This window comes from Puntigrus tetrazona, chromosome 16, assembly GCF_018831695.1.
Source record: "Puntigrus tetrazona isolate hp1 chromosome 16, ASM1883169v1, whole genome shotgun sequence".
In the NCBI taxonomy this organism is placed as follows: domain Eukaryota; kingdom Metazoa; phylum Chordata; class Actinopteri; order Cypriniformes; family Cyprinidae; genus Puntigrus; species Puntigrus tetrazona.
Window position 1 is genome coordinate 24,888,942 of NC_056714.1, and position 18,007 is coordinate 24,906,948.

Sequence of the window (18,007 nt, forward strand, 5' to 3'; positions counted from 1 at the left end):
AACATGTTTCCCTTCCGCAGACTGTCTTTCAAATAAAGATATGTTTTTTTGGACTTCAATTGGTTTTACCCCCACACTAACCATTCATGCATGATCGTACACAAGAAATTGATTGTGATGGACCGCACTTCCTGCTCTTGTTTCGCCTGACTGCCAGCAAACAGCCCTAATTTGGACCACTGGATGAGCATCAGCTAGACCTAGTAGCTCTATAGCTACAGAACTACGAATACCACTTTTAACTCTGGATATTCATGTTCTGGTCCATCACAGGTCTTCACACATATCGATATCTTCGTTATATAGGTGCAAATGATGATGCCGCACATGTTTAGGCAGGCCGTGGCACCAAGAGTGTTTGACAGCTAAAATCGCTGGAGATTCTCTTCGCTCTGCTCCCATCGTTCCCCTCCCCTTCCACTGTTTATTGCCTTGGGCTTTTGAAGTTAAGGGCACTGTGTAAATTATTCATTTTCCTGTGTGAAGCTTACCTCTCAGCCAGGCCAGCTTCAACAAGCCGAGGTAGGAGTGGCACTGTTTGTTGTTTGTTCAGTGTTGTGCATGTGTGTGTGTGTGTGTGTGTCTGTGGGGCGGCTTTAAGCTCTTGTGTGTTAATCTCATCTCTGAGCGCTCAACTGCCGATATCCCTTAGCTCTAAGAACGTCAGTTTCTAGCATACGGGCAGATGGACGCCGCTGAACACGAGCTGTCCAGGTGAGGTCATCCAAGTGTGTGCTCCGAATGTCTCCAGAGCGCCGTGGAAGAGTCTCAAGCACACTGTTTTGGCAGGTCGAGACGGAGCAGATTGAGAAAGCCATGTGGGTTTTGATATCGCCCGCTAGAGATTACTATCACGCTGACAAGTGACGTACGACTCATGCAACATTTCCCAAACATCAGCGAGAAACATGGTTTCTGAGATGAGATGTGAAACAGTACTTGGTGAACTATAAAGCTGATGTAAAAAAGAACTGAGTGGGGACTGGAAGTGGTCAAAACCTGTATCACAGATGGTAGAAACTAACCCAGCACCCTCTGGCACACAACAGTGTGTCAGCGCTCTAAGCATTCAGAATATTCTAGGAGCCTGACAGACACATTTTTATATTTGTAGCATGTCTGGCTGAGAGAGCACCTGTCTGCTCTTCCGATTGGATACCACTGTGTTTGCTGGATGCTCTTGAATTCTAAATATATACTCGCTGTGATCGCAAAAGGCTGAAAATCACAGTTTGGATTCTGTGGATCTTGACCCATCTTTATGGTGCCCTGTGGAACAGAGGTTTTTAAAGAATGTACTGGGCTCAGTAAAAATTGAGCTATTGCAGAAGACTGAAAATTGTGACTTGGGTTTGTAAAACAGGGTATACATTGAAATCCGCACTATTTCCAAGGTGTAGCCACAAGAGTGCCACGGTCGTGAAGGCGAAAAAAAAGGGAACTGTGAAATGGAAATTCTGTGTATTTTCGAAATGCATATTGATTTTGTTGTGAATGATTCATGCTTTATTTTTTAATTATTACTTTAATTTTTACATTCTGGTGATGTATTAGGGACTTCTTCAATCGTTGAGGAGCATTTACACAACACAGTTTCAAACAAAAATAGCAAACTTTTTATTGATGTTATTGTCTGTACATTTACACATTTCAAATTGCTTAAAGTGGTCATATGATTAAATTTTAAAGATCTTTTTTTGTGTATTTGGTGTAATGTTAAAAAAAAAACATAATTTTGCAAATACTGTACATTATTGTAACTCTTTTATACCCATCTCTCTTAAAACCTTTGATTTCTACAAAGTCCCTCCTCCCAACCAGCACAATCTACTTTGATTGGCCAGCTGACACGGTGCACTGTGATGCGCCGTGCTATGGCTTGTGCCTCGCGAGCGCAAAGCTTCTTATTTGATTAGTCAATAGCAAATACTTCAAATATTTTCAACACATATGTACAGTCACTGATTCAGAAGCGCCAGTTTGTCCGAGCAATGTCAGAATCGTCCCATTTTTGCAATCTTTGTGCTCTCCTAGGTTCACGAAACTGTCGTAAATAAAATGCGTTGCACAAATTCAAACACCTGGGTTGTGCTATTCTGTTGTAACTAATCTTAACAAACTAATCAACGTGTGAACATTTGTGCTGCATTATGCAAATATCACCACACTGTGATGTAGAGATGTGGGGGCGTGTTTGAATAAGGTGTTTTAGTCCTGTCTGGATCAGCCTTCTCTTTTAGATAGAATAAATCCTTTTACTATATAATATGCACTTATACACATATATAATATAAGTACTTGTGTACTATTTACTTAAGCATGTAGTGTATGAATTTTGTAAGGTTATTTTGTCATTAATAAGCAGATTCTGATATCCCACCCCCCTTTACGAAGTAATTAAAACTGCTACAGTTAAGCGCATTAAGTGTAAAACATTTTACACTTCATTTTTCTTTTTCTGTGATGTTTTGTTGCACCTTTTTTGTCACTGTTAAAAGGGGTCATTGGAGTTTTTTAAGTCTAATAAAAAAAGACTGTAACACTTTGGTTGTAACACTTTGGCATACTCTTTTCGAGACACTATGATTCATCGTTTTCAAAAACGCAAAGCTTTTCTGTTCTTAGTACATCGTTGCCATGTAAACATACTCTAAATCTGCCCCCTTCTCATAAATTGCTGTAAGCCATTTGTAGGTTTTCCCCCTGAATATTGCAAAAACTTTGGTACTATCAAAACGTTTATTTAAAAAAAAATTCATAAAAATTTTGTACAGCCCAACACAGCAACAGTAGCTCAACCAGCGGTGTGAGCTTGAGACACTGCTATCTGTTTTGTCATTGACGGAGGGGCAGTGTTGATAAAACAGTCATTCATTTTGTAATTCTCTTACAAGGCACTAATGGCGTAGGAATAACCTTTTAAGATTTGACAGAAATCTGATTCCTAAAATATCTTGGACGAATGCACAGAGGCGATCCTAGAAGGAAGCGCAAATCCAAGATGGTGGACAAGGTGAGAGAAATGTTGAATGATCATTTATTCATCATTAGTAACATACTAGTTGAATTGAATGGTGTGTCATGAACATGGGAGATATTAATCACATGAGAAATCAGATTTGAGAAATATGCTTAGTTGAACTCCATTTCTCTATAATGTCTTCATTTTATACAAAACACAGCCTGGGTTTTTTGGAAAGGTACAGAATACTCCAGCACATTTAATCTGAAGATCTGATGTAAATAGATTCTCTCTGACTAAAATCAGGACTGGTTGTAATCACGCAGAGAGCACACTGAAACTCCAACATGTTTCTATAACATGTTGGTTCAGCTAGTATGATGGAGAGGGGTTTTCCACATTACAAACTACAGAGGGATTTGTAAGTCACATGACTATGTTATTCTCACTGTATTTGTGTACCGTAGTGTGCACACATACCGAGGGATTTGGTCAGCGTGTTGCACCCTAAAAGACGCCTTCCTGTTTTTTTGAGAATGTGGTGAGATTTACAGTATGTGACATCCCCTCACCTCAGCGTTATACGTGTACTCGTCAGTTATTGAAAACCGCCGCTAGTGCACTTTCACTATAGCTGTGGTACTCAGAAACCAGTAATTCTACAACTGTGGCATTAATTTTGATTTAATCGCTTTTTTACTATAAAAACATCTCCTGACCAAACATAACCTTCATATAGTTCAAACGAAACGTGTATATTTTATTTGAAATATCTTCGAGACTGTAAAGAAGATAGATAGTATTGTAAAAAGTTTGCTGGCTTCAAGCTAAAAAAAATGAAAAGAAAAGAAACCAATGATTGTGCTGCCCCCATGTGGGGCATAGAGATAGTAATCTTATTGATTTTTGTTCTTTTTGAACAAACAGACATTTGAGATCTAATTAGTTTAAAACTCTAACTCGTGTCATTTTATTTTATATCAATAAAGCTTATAACAAAATCATTTATAAACAAAAAATACAGTATGCACATTGAAACGAACAAGACAACGTTAAACAAAAAAAAAAAACACAACAGTAGAAAAGCTCCATATTTTTAATTGAAGCTTAGAGTATAACGCTGTCAACGTATGCACTCTACAATATTGTATAAAAGTACAAACAACAAAGACAATGTAAACATCAACACGATATAAAATACAGGCAGAGTGTATAATAGCAGTATGTAGCAGTAGGTGCGGTCATACTAGGCTTCCTGTCACACGCATTTGAACACATGAATGCAAGTTGCATGAATGCAAGTAATAAGTCTTGTGCTTTGCTTTGCTTTGAACTGCTAATTGGTGTGACAAAAAGACATCTGACCAACGGAGGATCTAAATGTCACACATTGACCTTTTTGGACCAATGCAATGCAAAGAATAATAACTTTAACACTGTACTGTCTGCAGTGTTGCTGATAATATAACATTGTAAAAGCATCGTTAATGCGTCAGTTACAACAGATTTAAACAGAGACTGACATCATATCCTGTAAGCCCATATTTGTTCTCTAGTAGTTTTGCATGCTCTAAGTCTAGTGTGACCGCATCTTAATTCCTAAATATGTGTATAAAGTATGGAGAAAGTAATGAGAGTAATGGTCTCTGTGGTGTCAGGCCGGAGTGATTTCCAGCATAATGGTGGAGGTCTAGTGTTTATCTGCAGTTAATTGAAGAAAATCTGTCTTGTATAAAAAAGCCATACAAAACACCCTTATTGATGTAGGATGAAAAATATACAAGTAAATGTATGTCGTACAAATCAAGGCCCAAAAACGGCCTTTATATTGTCCACTTCACTGTTTCAGTCGAGTTCAAACAGGTGAAATGTTCTGATACGGTACTAACACAACCGTGTAACGCGAGGACAACCGTAAAAGGATATCAGTCATAAAAACTGATTATAACAGTGCTAGAATTAATAACAATGCATTAAAACCTGGAGAAACGGACTATCGGACAAAATGAAAGGTAAAAGCGATGGGCAGAGCTCGAAAGCTCGCCGACACCTGCTACAGTACTGGGGGACACAAAGATCCCAGCATGCCGTGTATCTTGAAATGTGCTCGGAAGGGGTAAAGGTCGAAAACCCATTCAAGTGCCATAAAGGTCAACGGCCCTGTTTCAGTCTGTCAATGTGGAAGGTGAGTTTAAGGGCAGGACCCAACTTCAGCCCCATGTATTTCATCATGACATCACTGCGGAGCAGGAGGAGAGCTTTGCCGTCAATTTCCTGTGAAAGAAGAGCATCGCCCCGATGAGACAATCGTTAGCATTTTATTGGACAAACAATAAGACAGCATCTTACTACGATCAAGTTCAAAATAAATCTACAAAGTTAAAAATAACTTTGTGCTTAGCCAAAACTATATGACCGGGAACAAATAAAAGATTCAGGAGACCACGAATGGCTGTTACCTAAAACAAATTGTATTTCATGTTTAATCATTACATGTACATCAGAGCCAGCGGCAAATGTTGGAGGGACTAGCTGAGCTTTAGGCTGCTGTGCTGAGACCCGGTGATCGCCTACAAAACCTGCATATCAAATAGGAGCCATCTTTAAAAATAAACTACACTCTTGCCTGAAAAACTCTTAAAATTACACTTCATGATACGATATTTTGAAAATTAGTGGGGTTTTGGCCAATAATTTGGGCAAAGTCTAAAAGAACAGAAAAGAACATATATCGAGAAACGACTATGGTCTGTGTGAAAATATAAAATAATAGAATACACTCATATGTGTTTGGCAACTCTGATGTAAATAAGCCAATGTAAATAAACTCACGGACTGCAGAGCAGAACGAGTTAAAGGGATCCCGATGTATCAAACAAAAGACAATTCTAGTTAACCAATCAGGAACTGCAGTGAGTTTAGCTCCACCCTTTCGGTATCCTTTGCTGTGCTAGGTACCCTTACGGAAGGGAACCAAAAAAGTGGTATGGGACGGTTCGCTACTTTGGTACCGTTCACAATGGAAATAGACATAATTGCGAATTGTACCGTACAGTACTGTACCAAACCGTAACGCTCAGTATTAAGCTAAACTGACTGGGGCACACATTCAACTAGTACTTAATACTGCTTATCAGCAAAACAATAAAATGCTAGACAGGTTTTAATCAATATTATTAGAGGTCAAGTGATAATGGATTTCACTAATGCAATAATGGGTCTATAAAAAGGCAATAAACTGATTATAATGCTGATACTATCACAGTGTATATAACGAATGTGTTCATTTTCTTAACCATTCCTTCTAACAGGATATCAATAGTTTTTGTATGAATAACAATAATAAGCAGAAAAAAAACATGTATGCGTGACGCTGGACTTTTGAAGTGCAGCATTTTACAAAATAAAAAAGCATAAACTAACACTGATAATTTATCAGCAGTAAGTAATAGCTAGGTATAAATGCACTGTATTTATTGACTCAAACATTTTCTGGAAACACAATCCAGAGGAAAGCGTCGCTTTTGACTTTGAACATGTAGTGCTCACATTAATGAATTTAAATGATTGCCTTTTAAGTTGGCTGTATAGAAATATTTGTTTTTCCTTCCTCTGCCTTTTAATGACGTTACTTTTGATCAAATGTTTCTAAAAATGTAATTTCTTACATGTTTGCGGAAGAGCTCTGCGTGGGGTCCAAGCTGAGGGTCGATGTCTCTGATAAACTGCATAACATCCTCCACCGTCCACAGGTTAGGGTCTTGTCCACTTGGTCGTGGGCTTTCCCTCGAGCTCAGAAAACGCCCGGAACCTGGGCGGCAATAAAGATATTTCAGAGCAAAATTTTGGAGTTATTTTTATAAAAACGTTCATGATTTATAGCGAGATTTACAGTGGGAATGATGAGTATAAAACACAAAAAAACATGATCAATTTAACATATATTATTAAAAATAATTTGTTCGTTACAAATGAAATTGAAAAAAAACTCCTTTTTCTTTAACAAGCTTTTTGCTTTAGCAGAATTTTGTACAGAGGAGTCAATATCACAAATCTGTTTAGGTTTGATTAGCAACCTAGAAACAATCCTACAAATCAGGTTTAATTCAAGATTTTCAGTGTGGTTTTGTAAATATGACAACGGATCTTCAACGATGGGCTAGTCGGCGTACCCGTTGAGCCCAGACGATGTAGTTTCCCTGGTGAGCTGCTACTTTGAGAAAGGGAACGCATTGCCAAGCCATGTCCAGGAGACAAGTGTGTTTTCTCAAGCACCTCAGAGCTGCCAACCCCATTCTCCATCAGGAAGGGCTCTGATCAAACGCAACAATATAACAACACTTACAAAGAGGGCCAACAGAGTTCACTAACTTAACGCTGTTTTAGCAGTGGAACAGTGCGAAATACCTTCTGAGGAAAGACGGTGGTTTTTGGCTATTTTGTGCGGTACAGAGTTGCTGTTGTAGGCGTCATGTTGTATGAATCTCTTAGTGCCCCGACCGGGTCCAGAACTTAAACTTTCTGCAAAGTTTCTTCTTTCTACAACACACACGAGGCTCTCTTTTAACATCTATACAGCGGTAAGATCAAAGAATGCACAAAATACAGTAATGGGCCCCAGCAGATTTGTTTGCTCGCATGAACTCTGACCTGTGTATGTCCGGCTGTCATAGTGAAGCCCTCCCACGGGGACGGGCTGACTGCCGAACAATGGGTCGCAGTGCAGGTTGTGACAGAGTTTCTCCAGGAAGCGCAGGACATACGTCACACTGTTCACTGCCGGCAGTGTTAGAGTGTGGTGCTGCTGCTCAAAATAGGCTGTAGAAGTCAAATGGACAAAGTTCAGTGGTCATTAATCTGTTAAAAAAAAAGATCAGTTAATCATTAAACTAAGGGCTTCAAGAGTAAGTGAAATTAAACCGAATTTGCAATATGGCTTAGTGCGATGATCAAATTGCAAAGTCTGCAACTGAATTAAATGTAAGTGCTGTGTGTTTCAAATTGAATCACAGCACTGTTTCCATACATACCCATTAGTACCGTAAAACGATTTTATTTTATTTTAAATAGCACATTTTTACTGTAAAAAACTACAATAGGGAAGATTCATTTTGCAATAATAGTTGATAAAGAACACAAAATAGTTGGCCACGTTGTGCAGACCTACAGTATCAACAAGCACAGCAAATCAGCATTTCAATTTCCATATTAGTGGTCTAAAAGAAATTTACGCCATTAACTATTCACCCCCAAGCAATCCTAGGAGTATGACTTTCTTCACTCAGACGCACATTTTTTCCCCCAACATTTATCCACTGAGTTCAGGCTTCTTGGCTGACTTCTGACTCGACGTAAGTTGTGTCATACATCAAGTCATAGATCAGTCAAGTAGCAGGAACTCAGTCAGTTATAATTTTATAACTAGAAACATTTTTTCGTTAGAAAAACCCATCGGTCTGCTTCTGAAAACATGTGATAACAGTAGCGTGTCACAGTACTTGTGGTTATATTCAGTTTACTGAGCTTCAAAATAAATGTCCGATATCCATGAACATTACCAAGCTTGAAAGAGCCAAGATAATTTTTTTTCAAAACTAAAATAACTAAAATATGGGGTCATTTTTTTTATTTCTTGGTGAACTATTCCTTTAACCACTAAACATTTGAAACATCTGGTACAATGCACTCGTGTACATACATGTTTTTACATTGTAACTATATTTTTACAAAAACCTATATGTAATAACATTGATAATTATGCTTACATTTTAACCCACCCTTAAACCTACCCATACCACTAAACCTGTCCCTAACCATACCCATATCCCACCTCAATAATAGCCAAACTTTTTTTCCAATATGAACACAATAGTACATTGTACTTATTTTTTGGTGCAAGTACATAGTAGTTAAGGCCACCTAATTTAAAGTGTGACCTCTATTTGAACCTATTTGTAATTGCAGGAAAATTGCAACTAGATATTTTCCTCAAATCGCAAGAAGTCCAGAAGCTTTGGAGGCTCTTAGTTAATTTCTATTAGCCTTGTGGTTCTGTTCGTTCTGACCTGATATGAGCTCTCCTCCGTGGCCTGGTTTGAGGCAGGAAAAGACTGAGCTTTGGTTATGTGCACAATCAACACAGGCTTGAACACACTGCTGCAGCACAGAGGAAGCTCGGCCCGGACCAAAGTGATCTGGCAGTGACTGGATACGGCGTGCATCCAGATGGGGACCCACTTTCCCATACTTATTCAGGTACACACATACTGACGAACAAATAATTGCAAGGTTAGCAAAGATGATACATGACAAGAAAAATACGTATTTATTTGGACACTTGCAGTACCTGTAGGGGCCTGTAAGGCAGCGCTGGGAATGGTTGCATTGTCCAGCGGAACTGAGCTGGTGTCTGGTTCTGGAGTGCTACTGCTTGGGGAGGTGGGCATAGGGTTGGGTCCCAATCTGGGTTTTCTCTATATACAAATAAACATGGTCAGGAGGAATCTGCATAAATAATGATGCTGCCTTATAACAATCACTCCTGTTTCTGATAAAGATTTGCACCTTGCTGCCAGGTTTGGGGCCTCTCTTTTTTGGGATCTTAATGGGATCTGTTGGGTTCTGCTGCACTTTCAGGGGCCAGTTGGCTGGTAGTTTTCCTCTGGGTTTGCTGATAGGTCTACCAGGACCTCCAATTGTTCCTTCAAGCCATGCTGTCCTCTTGGCCCAGCTTAGCTAGAAGACAACATAAATAAACAAAACGCATTCAAACTGCCTTTTAAAGTATTTTGGTAGAAGCATGCTGTCAATCGATTAAAAAGAAATTGTTAATTGCACATTAATGCTGATAAAACCCATCTAACACTCAAGTTTTTAAATATATATATTTATATTGCAATTATTTCACATTTAATCTTAAGGTAAATACTATTTATATTTTAACATTTAACCACTGACATAGCCATTTAACATTACAGCATAATTCAATTTTAACTGTAAAAAATATATAACAAAACTTCTGTGTTGAGGGAGCTTAAAACTTAAATCTGAACAAGAATAAGAAACTAGCAATAGAACAAAAAAACTACAATAGAATAAACAAGAAATGTTACATACATAAAATCAAATATGTAAAAAACATGCATTGCATATTCTTCACTGCGCAAATTAAATCTATATTTCTTCCTAATAAAGTTACAAAAGTGATGCAGTCGAGAGCAATGAGAGATCTCTTTTGTTGTTTGTCTAAAATAAATGACAAACAGCATAAGTTTTAGACTACCGTCACTTTAAGGGATGCCGTATCTAATACATTGTAATATGTTTTCTTTCTCAGCTCAGCTAGTAATAGTAGTATTCAGGTGCAGAAATGTTGTAATTAAGTGTAAAACAACAAAATAATGCTTACTGCATAAGTTAAATACAGATTAATCTTTGTTAAAGCTGCAGTATTATTTGATTAGCAGACAGAAGTAGGCATTTCTAGGCCGCTGTCTTTTTAAGACGAAACGTACAGACCTAATACGGCACAAATTCGGTTTCTTTCTTAGTCGGCTATATACATTAGCTTTAAACATGGACATAACCTACTGCATTTACCAGAATTTTTTTTTTTTTTTTTTTTTTTTTTTTTACATAACTTGTTGTTGAGGTGTCTGCGAATCACATGTGTGCCGAACCGTGGGGACTGGTCCGTACAAATCACAGATTATCTACAATCCATTGCAATGGTGGAATGGAACAAAAAAAGTGTCTAAAGAAATGCTTTTTTTCCCACATGATGGGTTTTTAGAACACATTTCAACCGTGAGATATGAGCACAACAGACAAAACAATCCATGTAGCGCATGTTTACTTAAAAAAAATAAAAAATAAAAAAATAAAATAAAATGAAAAAGAATTGCAGTGAAAGGCAAAAACGTGTTTTGCTTCAACAGCCCCCTAAGAAACCCACATATCATATCCCTAGGAAAGGGCATAATAGGACATCCCTGATGTAACACGATTTCTGAGCAATTCTGAGAATCGTCAGCCTTCGTTTTTTAAGCATGTTCCTCAGATTGGTATATATGTTCTCCATTGTGCAACAAGGATTTCACCGTAAAGTGAAGAACCTAATGGCTACTATAACCATGCTATTAATTGTGATGACTTTAAATACCTTGCTCCCTGGTTTAGGGCCTCGTTTCTTCTGGATTTTAATAGATTCCAGTTCCTTTCCAGACTGGCTTGTCTGGGGACCAAGTGGTCCTTTCTGACCCCAGGGCCCAGACAGTTTAGTTTTCTTGCGGCCAGGCTTACGTTTCTTCTGGGGTGGGGGTCTGCCTGGTGTAGGTGGCATGCCTGCCCCCTCTATGCCACTCTCTGGTAGGGCACCAAGTGCACCCAGTGCCTTTGGTAATCCGACTGCAAAAAAAAAAAAAAAAAGGGGAGAAAAGAAAATAAAGCTTACATAGGGCAATATCACACAACGTGCAGCGACAAACATAGAAGGAGAAGACAAGAAAGGCAGGCTTTGTGTGCAGAGCTGACCCATTTTTCTTTGAGCCATCTCAACAAAGAAATGAGTTGTGTTACACATTTTTGGTGCTAGTGGCCTCTGAAGTGCTACAGAGATGAAAAGAAAATACAAGCCTGAGAGAGAGAGAGAGAGAGAGAGAGAGCGCACAGGAAAAGAGGAAGAGAAGAGAGAGAATGAAAGCAAGAGACTGACACATGTGAATTAAACAGATCCTTAACAACCAAAAAAGCTAGAAAGAATGAAGTTTGTAAACTTTGAACATTTGAATGCATAGAACATTTCACAATCCCAATCCCTTGTCAACAACAAAAAAAGTAGGCCAAAAAGACCAGAAGAGTCAAATAATCAATTTAAAGCAAAAGACAGCAAATACAAACAAACAATTCAGAGTTTTACAGACCTGTTAGTGAGGCCAGGATTGCAGTTCGTACTTATCCAACTCAGAGAAATAAAGACTGTACAACCTCACTGAACGAGGGTCTGCTCTTGATCTTGCAGTGCGTGTCAATTTGTGGCATCTTACTCTCTCAGTCAATTCACTTCCTTCCTGCCTCTTAGTTTCGATCTGCTCTCTAAAGTCTTAAAGTCTGCGGATAGTGACAGAACGGCCATCTTTCTATTACTGCTAACCATGAAAGTCTTTAAAGCACAAACACATTGGAGTTTGCTTTGGCTCTTTCCCAGACTGATCCGTTTACACATTTTCCCAGTTTTAAACACAAAGACACTCACAAATAAAACACAATGAACACTTGCTTACCCCAACTTGTTGTGAAGTTTAGTGTGTGTTTAAAATGCCTGACAAAGCTGGTCTTCCTCTTCCTCCTTGTGTTGTCTCTTTAACCCTCTTTTCTCATCCCACTCAAACAGTCACACCAGCTCTTTAATGCGAGGCCTGCTATTGGGCACAGGGCTTGCAGCGGTGCCAGCTGGGTGGATGCCAACTCCTTGTAAACCAAAACTAATGTTCTCTCTGATCAAATGCCTTTATTGCTTAAAGGAACAGTTCACCCACCCAAAGACATTTTTCTACCCAGGCTATTTTTACCTCTTCTTTGTTTTGTTTATTTATTCTCTACTTCCTCGATGTCACATTTGCATGGCTAAAGTAGCATCTTCTATTTCCCAATGAATTAAACATACATGGCTTTTTGACAGATACTCATTTCTTTGGTATAAAAAGAAAAAAAAAGCTCCACTGTGAACATACATGTACATAGAAGTAAACTCCACATGTCTCAGATTCAACTTAATAGCACACCTATTGTTTACAATTGGTACAACTCTCTAACTCAAAATTTTGGAGTAAGATTAAAAAATAATAATAAAGTTGCATTTGTTCGATCAAACAGTAACTTTATAAAATATTATTAAAGGGGTAGTTGACTGTTTTTTCTGTGTTTATAGGGTGCAGTCCAATGTGTTAATGCTTTGCTTTTTAAAAAAGCCATTATTTTTTACATAATTTAACTCTGAAAAACACACTGATCAGTTAGCTGGCCTAGTGTGTTGTAATTGGCTAAACTGCCTCTAGAGCATGTCTAACCATCCTTTCCATTCAACTCAGCACAAATGCTAAAGTTGTACTGTATACAGTGACTTCATCTAAATAAATGTTCAATTTGAGCCCAAATGAGATGCAGAAGATCTCAGAGGATTGTGCAGAGCATGTACAACCACGACTCTTAATGGCATGTTCTTTATTTGTTGGTGTTTAGTACTTTTAGATGAGCTGCTCTTTGTAAATGCTACGGCTTTATAAAATATGATAAAATGATAAAACATGATCAAATATACGTTAAAGCTTTAATACATGTCAACCTGCATATATAATGCTTTTCAAAGCTATGTGAAAATAAGTGTATGAATGGTGTTCCATTTCCACCAGTCATTTATGTAGACATTAAACTGCCAGCATTTTAAGATATCATCGGTTGCATTGAACCTTCAGTGCTGCAGATACTGTTTATGCCCAAACAACAACATTACACAATAACATGAAAAATGTGAAATCGAAATCAACTACCTCTTTAACAAAAAAAAAAAAAATGTTTTCAATGAAACCTAAAAAGCTGAATTTTCACCAGCATTACTCAAGTCAAGGATCCTTTAGAAATCATTATATGGTGATGATTTACTGTAAAATGTATTTATTATTATCAATGCTGAAAACAGTTGTGCTTTATTATTTTTTTTCTGTGATTTTGATCTTTCATGAACTAACTGCCTCCAAACATTTTAACTGTAGTGTATTTAGTACTGGCTAATTCATTTTAATTCATGTCTTCAGTTCTTGTACATCTTACCTCTATCATTCCCTGTGCATGTATGCCAATGTAAAGATGTCAGAATGGGAAAATCTGAATTCACACGGAGTAAGCCACACCTTTAGTTCCTGGCGGCTGGAGGTTGTCTCCTGTGAGCGTGCACCAGCCAACTGGGAAGATGTCTCTGGAATCGTAGCGGCAGTAGTAATCAAAAGCGCCCCGCCAGCCATCGAAGGTGATCAAAACCTCGACGCCCCGCAGCGCACCCACCGTGGCAGGACAGATGAAGTGAGGATTCTTCCTGTCCACTGCCTCCAGCTTCATGCCCACCTGAAAACAGTTTTGCTCTGGGGCAGGTGGTTCTTGCTGTAGGTCCAAAGAGATGAAGGCAAAAGTAAGTGTAACATAAGGCGAAAACTAAAAAGATGAAAGGCAAACTTACACACTTTGCTTATTTTAGCATCAACTAACTCGACCTTTTATTGTTGTTTGTGACAGATACCTTGTGAAAAATTCGAGCTGGGGCCATTTCGGCTCCGTTTAGTGTTTTCAATAAAAACATAGGCCATGATGATGCATTCAGACGAAACCCTAGAGAAGAACACAGAACATTCACAATCGTTTCAATTTTATCAAACCACATTTTTACAAAGATGTTGCTGATTACCTGTGTTGAAAGATGAGACGGTGATTTAACTAATACATTGTTTTTGTATTGTTTTCTCTATAAAAAACATGCAAAATATACTATAGCTAAATTTAGGAGATGATTTCATGAAAACGCTATACACACACAAGCTGTTAAGGGAAAAGCTTAAAAATGTTTAGCTGCAAATAGAATCAAGTTTCTGAATTTTAAAAACGTTTTTAAAAACGCAAGACTGGTCTAATTTACAGCAAAGCTGAGTAATGTGATGCCTTTCTCACCAAGTGGTGGCTGCAGCATGCCTCCGTTCTTCTCGCAGTTCCCAATGGGCTGGATTTCTGAGGAATCAACTAGGCGCCAGAAATCATTCTTGTTGTCACTACCGTCCAGCCGCAGGCGGAGGCGGGAGCCCGTCAGGCCCACTACAGTAGCGATGCAGGTAGATGTAGTGTTTCTAGGATCCTGAGCTTCCAACTTCATGCCAGCCTTAAACTCATTCTCCGGAGGGGTTGTGCTCTGAGAATAAGGATTCGCAATCAGTTATGACATTTCTGAATAGTTTATAATAATGACGTGTTTCACATTTTAATGTGTGCATGAAACGACTCACCTGTCTAAAGCAGTGAGAAGGAGCAGCGACTGCTCCTGTTTCTTTTAGGTACTTCTCCCAACTGAAATGCCCTTAAATATAAAGGTAAACATGTCAGCTTCGTAGCAGAATTCTTGCTAATGAAGAATTATGTCTTCATTAGCAACCCTGTGTAATTAGATGATGGTTAACAAGGAGCTGTAATCTAAACCTGAACCTAAGTCTTCCCTAACTACATTCAGATAATGCTGAAGGTATCTCTGTGATATCAGACTCAAAGTAGCTATTTAATTGCAGTGAGTTTGATACCTTGGTACTGTGATGGGACACGAGATGGGCGACCACTGCGAGCATGCTTGATCCGTTTGCCATCTTTCCATTCAATAGCTGCTGTGAGAGGAAAAAAACTTCAATATAATAATACTACATTTACTATGAAACCTGGATCATAAGTCACAGTACATCTCCTGATTACAGTAACCTCAAGAAAATTAAATTATGCCAAAATTGGTGAATATCCTGCTACATAGTAGGTTATGCCTAAAATCTCAGTAAAATATCTGCGATTTTACATCAATATATTAGATTGGTACATTAGGTTAGTATAATATACCTGCTATTGTCTGTGTGCTTGATGTTAATAAACAGAAAAAAACCTCACTACTCTAGACTGAATAAATTTTAATGTAACTTATATAGTGACATCTGTGCATTATAATTTAATATTTTAATATCACTTATATATTTTTTTTCTTAAAGCTTAAACCTATCTGAAAAAACTTAAAAAGCACTGTTTATTTTATTTGTATAAAATACATATTTGGGGTTTTTTTCTGTTTAAATGTTGATCTAAATGTTCATATAGTAATAACTAATCACAAAAAAAATGTTTATTTGAAAGATTTAATTATAGATTTAATATCAATTACAGATTTGTAAATGAGAGAAAATTAAAGTAATGTGCCAGACACATCACACATAATCATAGCAACGTAAAGTGACAGATTTATTTTGAAATCGGTTTAAAATTATCTCATTTTAAAATACCGAAACAAGACTCTCACCTTTTTGTGGTACTGGTTTCTTCATGATCCAGATTATTCCAACCTCTCTGCAAAAGACGAACACAGAACTGAGATTGTAAAGCTACTTCTTACGCCGGTCTGTTTTATGTGGTTCGATCTGGCCTGTCTGTCTGTCTCCCAGGCTGTGAATCTGTGTCCTGCTCAGCTGTCACAGCTCTCTCATTCTTTACATGCTGAACCGTTAACCACAAACCCCTGCCAGCTCTATTCCCCAAAGATCTATAACATGCACATCGATAAGAAAAGGTAATTTTTCTAACACGAATTGAACACTTCACAATTTTCCTGTCTAGAATGACTGGGGGGGTCGCTGGGTCAGACGCTTAACAAGAAGCGATGACCCAAAAGGTCAATGTGAACTAGTAAACAACAAGCGACACGGGCTGCTTTTAGACAGTCGGAACCTACCGTATTTAACGGAAGAATATAAAACAATTGCAGTAATAACAACGCAAACATCCAGTTAAACCACGCGCACCGTTTTCCAGCAGTCAATCAAATCTGAACCCAAGTTATTCTTCCCGCGAGCATGTGATCGTTTCTGTTTTCGTACAGCCCCCTTTTATGTCAAAATTCCGACTAGATGAATGAATTCAAACTAATTGTATGCGCACAGATACCTCAAAAGATGGCTCCCTGTCTCCCAGTTTTCCAGTTCTCTGTTCAAAAGCAGAGCGCCTTTGAGCGCCAAACACACAGTCCCTCCCTCTCCATAAATGACAGCGCTGTAGTGGCGGGGATTTGATTCATCCCAGTGCATCGAATCTTTAGAATCGGTTCGCTCAAATGATCCATTAGCGCGGCAGGAAAGCAGCCACCGCGCGCTTGAATACGAGTCGATACATGGAAACGGATAATTCATTCACTCAGAAGATTCATTCACAATCCAAACACCACAGCAGCCTCATTTCATTGGGACGCTACGGCGTTCCCACTAGATAACTCTAACAAAATCCTATTGTTTATTATTTTGTACATTTAAAATCACGCCGAACCCTCAAGGGACGATTGATATGCATTTATCGATATAAATCAATACACTTTTAAGGACACAACACAGAAAACACCACACTCTTCTCAAATCCACATCAAATATACCGCTATGCTACGTAGCATCATGCCATGTTTCGCATCGCGTTTCGCAACTTCACATTTCTTTACGCTACACTGACCTTGATCACAAGAAACAGACAGCAAAAATATACTTCTTTGGGTTTCTGTTATTATGAGGCAACACTTCGCCTTCAATGCTTATACAACAAGCCTTAGCTAAAGGCTAACCTCTAGCAACTCTGAGTCACTTTTTGTTTTTTTCTCTCCGTTTAACAAAACTAAAGTTATAAAGTGGTGCAATAATTGCTAGGCAATTATTGCGGACGGTATGAAGGGGACTGTTTACCTTGCGGAGAAAGGTTTTTGTGTGATTTCTCAAGTGTGAGGGTTAGTGTTTATCCGCCATGTTTTTAGTGCGCGTGTAGTCTTGTGTGTGTCAGTGGAGGGGAGGGGCTGCACGCGACTGCACGGGACGATTAGACTCCTATCAAATGGGACAAGAAGCCAACTACTAGTTATCTGTTTTGTAGTGTAAATTTGCCTGGAACAACAACAATGTCTGCAATAAACACTAAACTAGTTGATTGGTTTCTTTTATTTATCCGAACAGGTTATAGATAAAAAATAATGCAGAAATCCTGACTAATGAATTGCATACTAAATAGAGCATACAATAAAATGATCAAAACATGTAATGTTGCAATAAATACTTAAAGGTACAGTGAAGTGTACATCAACTTATATTGACTGCATGATGTATTCAATTTAACTATATAGGCATATTAATTATATTTATTTATTTCCTTTTATTATAAATATATTTTATTTATGTTGTTCGCTGGACTTTATTTCGAGGCGCATTTGTATTTAACATTTTGTTTCAT

At 38.1% G+C, this 18,007-nt stretch overlaps 1 protein-coding gene across 4 annotated transcripts; it reads right to left on the reverse strand.

Annotated features, from left to right (window-relative positions):
* Positions 1-3,904: 3,904 nt before the first annotated feature.
* LOC122360137 (polycomb protein SCMH1-like) lies at positions 3,905-17,580 on the reverse strand. Of its 4 annotated transcripts, none has more exons than XM_043260492.1 (16): positions 17,470-17,580; positions 16,050-16,096; positions 15,295-15,375; positions 15,007-15,077; positions 14,678-14,912; positions 14,253-14,341; positions 13,870-14,116; positions 11,124-11,368; positions 9,527-9,697; positions 9,309-9,435; positions 9,028-9,228; positions 7,613-7,780; positions 7,370-7,501; positions 7,135-7,275; positions 6,631-6,773; positions 3,905-5,236 (listed from the first exon to the last, which is right to left on the reverse strand). In XM_043260492.1, exons 2-16 carry the CDS (start codon positions 16,072-16,074, stop codon positions 5,114-5,116), a joined length of 2,199 nt encoding a protein of 732 aa, XP_043116427.1. In that variant the 5' UTR covers positions 16,075-16,096; positions 17,470-17,580; the 3' UTR covers positions 3,905-5,113. The 4 variants fall into 4 exon arrangements, with proteins under 4 accessions (XP_043116427.1, XP_043116428.1, XP_043116426.1 ...); XM_043260493.1 differs by having other exon boundaries at positions 15,295-15,372; positions 17,470-17,571; XM_043260491.1 differs by lacking the exon at positions 17,470-17,580 and adding an exon at positions 16,691-16,814 and having other exon boundaries at positions 15,295-15,372.
* Between the last annotated feature and the right edge of the window lie 427 nt (positions 17,581-18,007).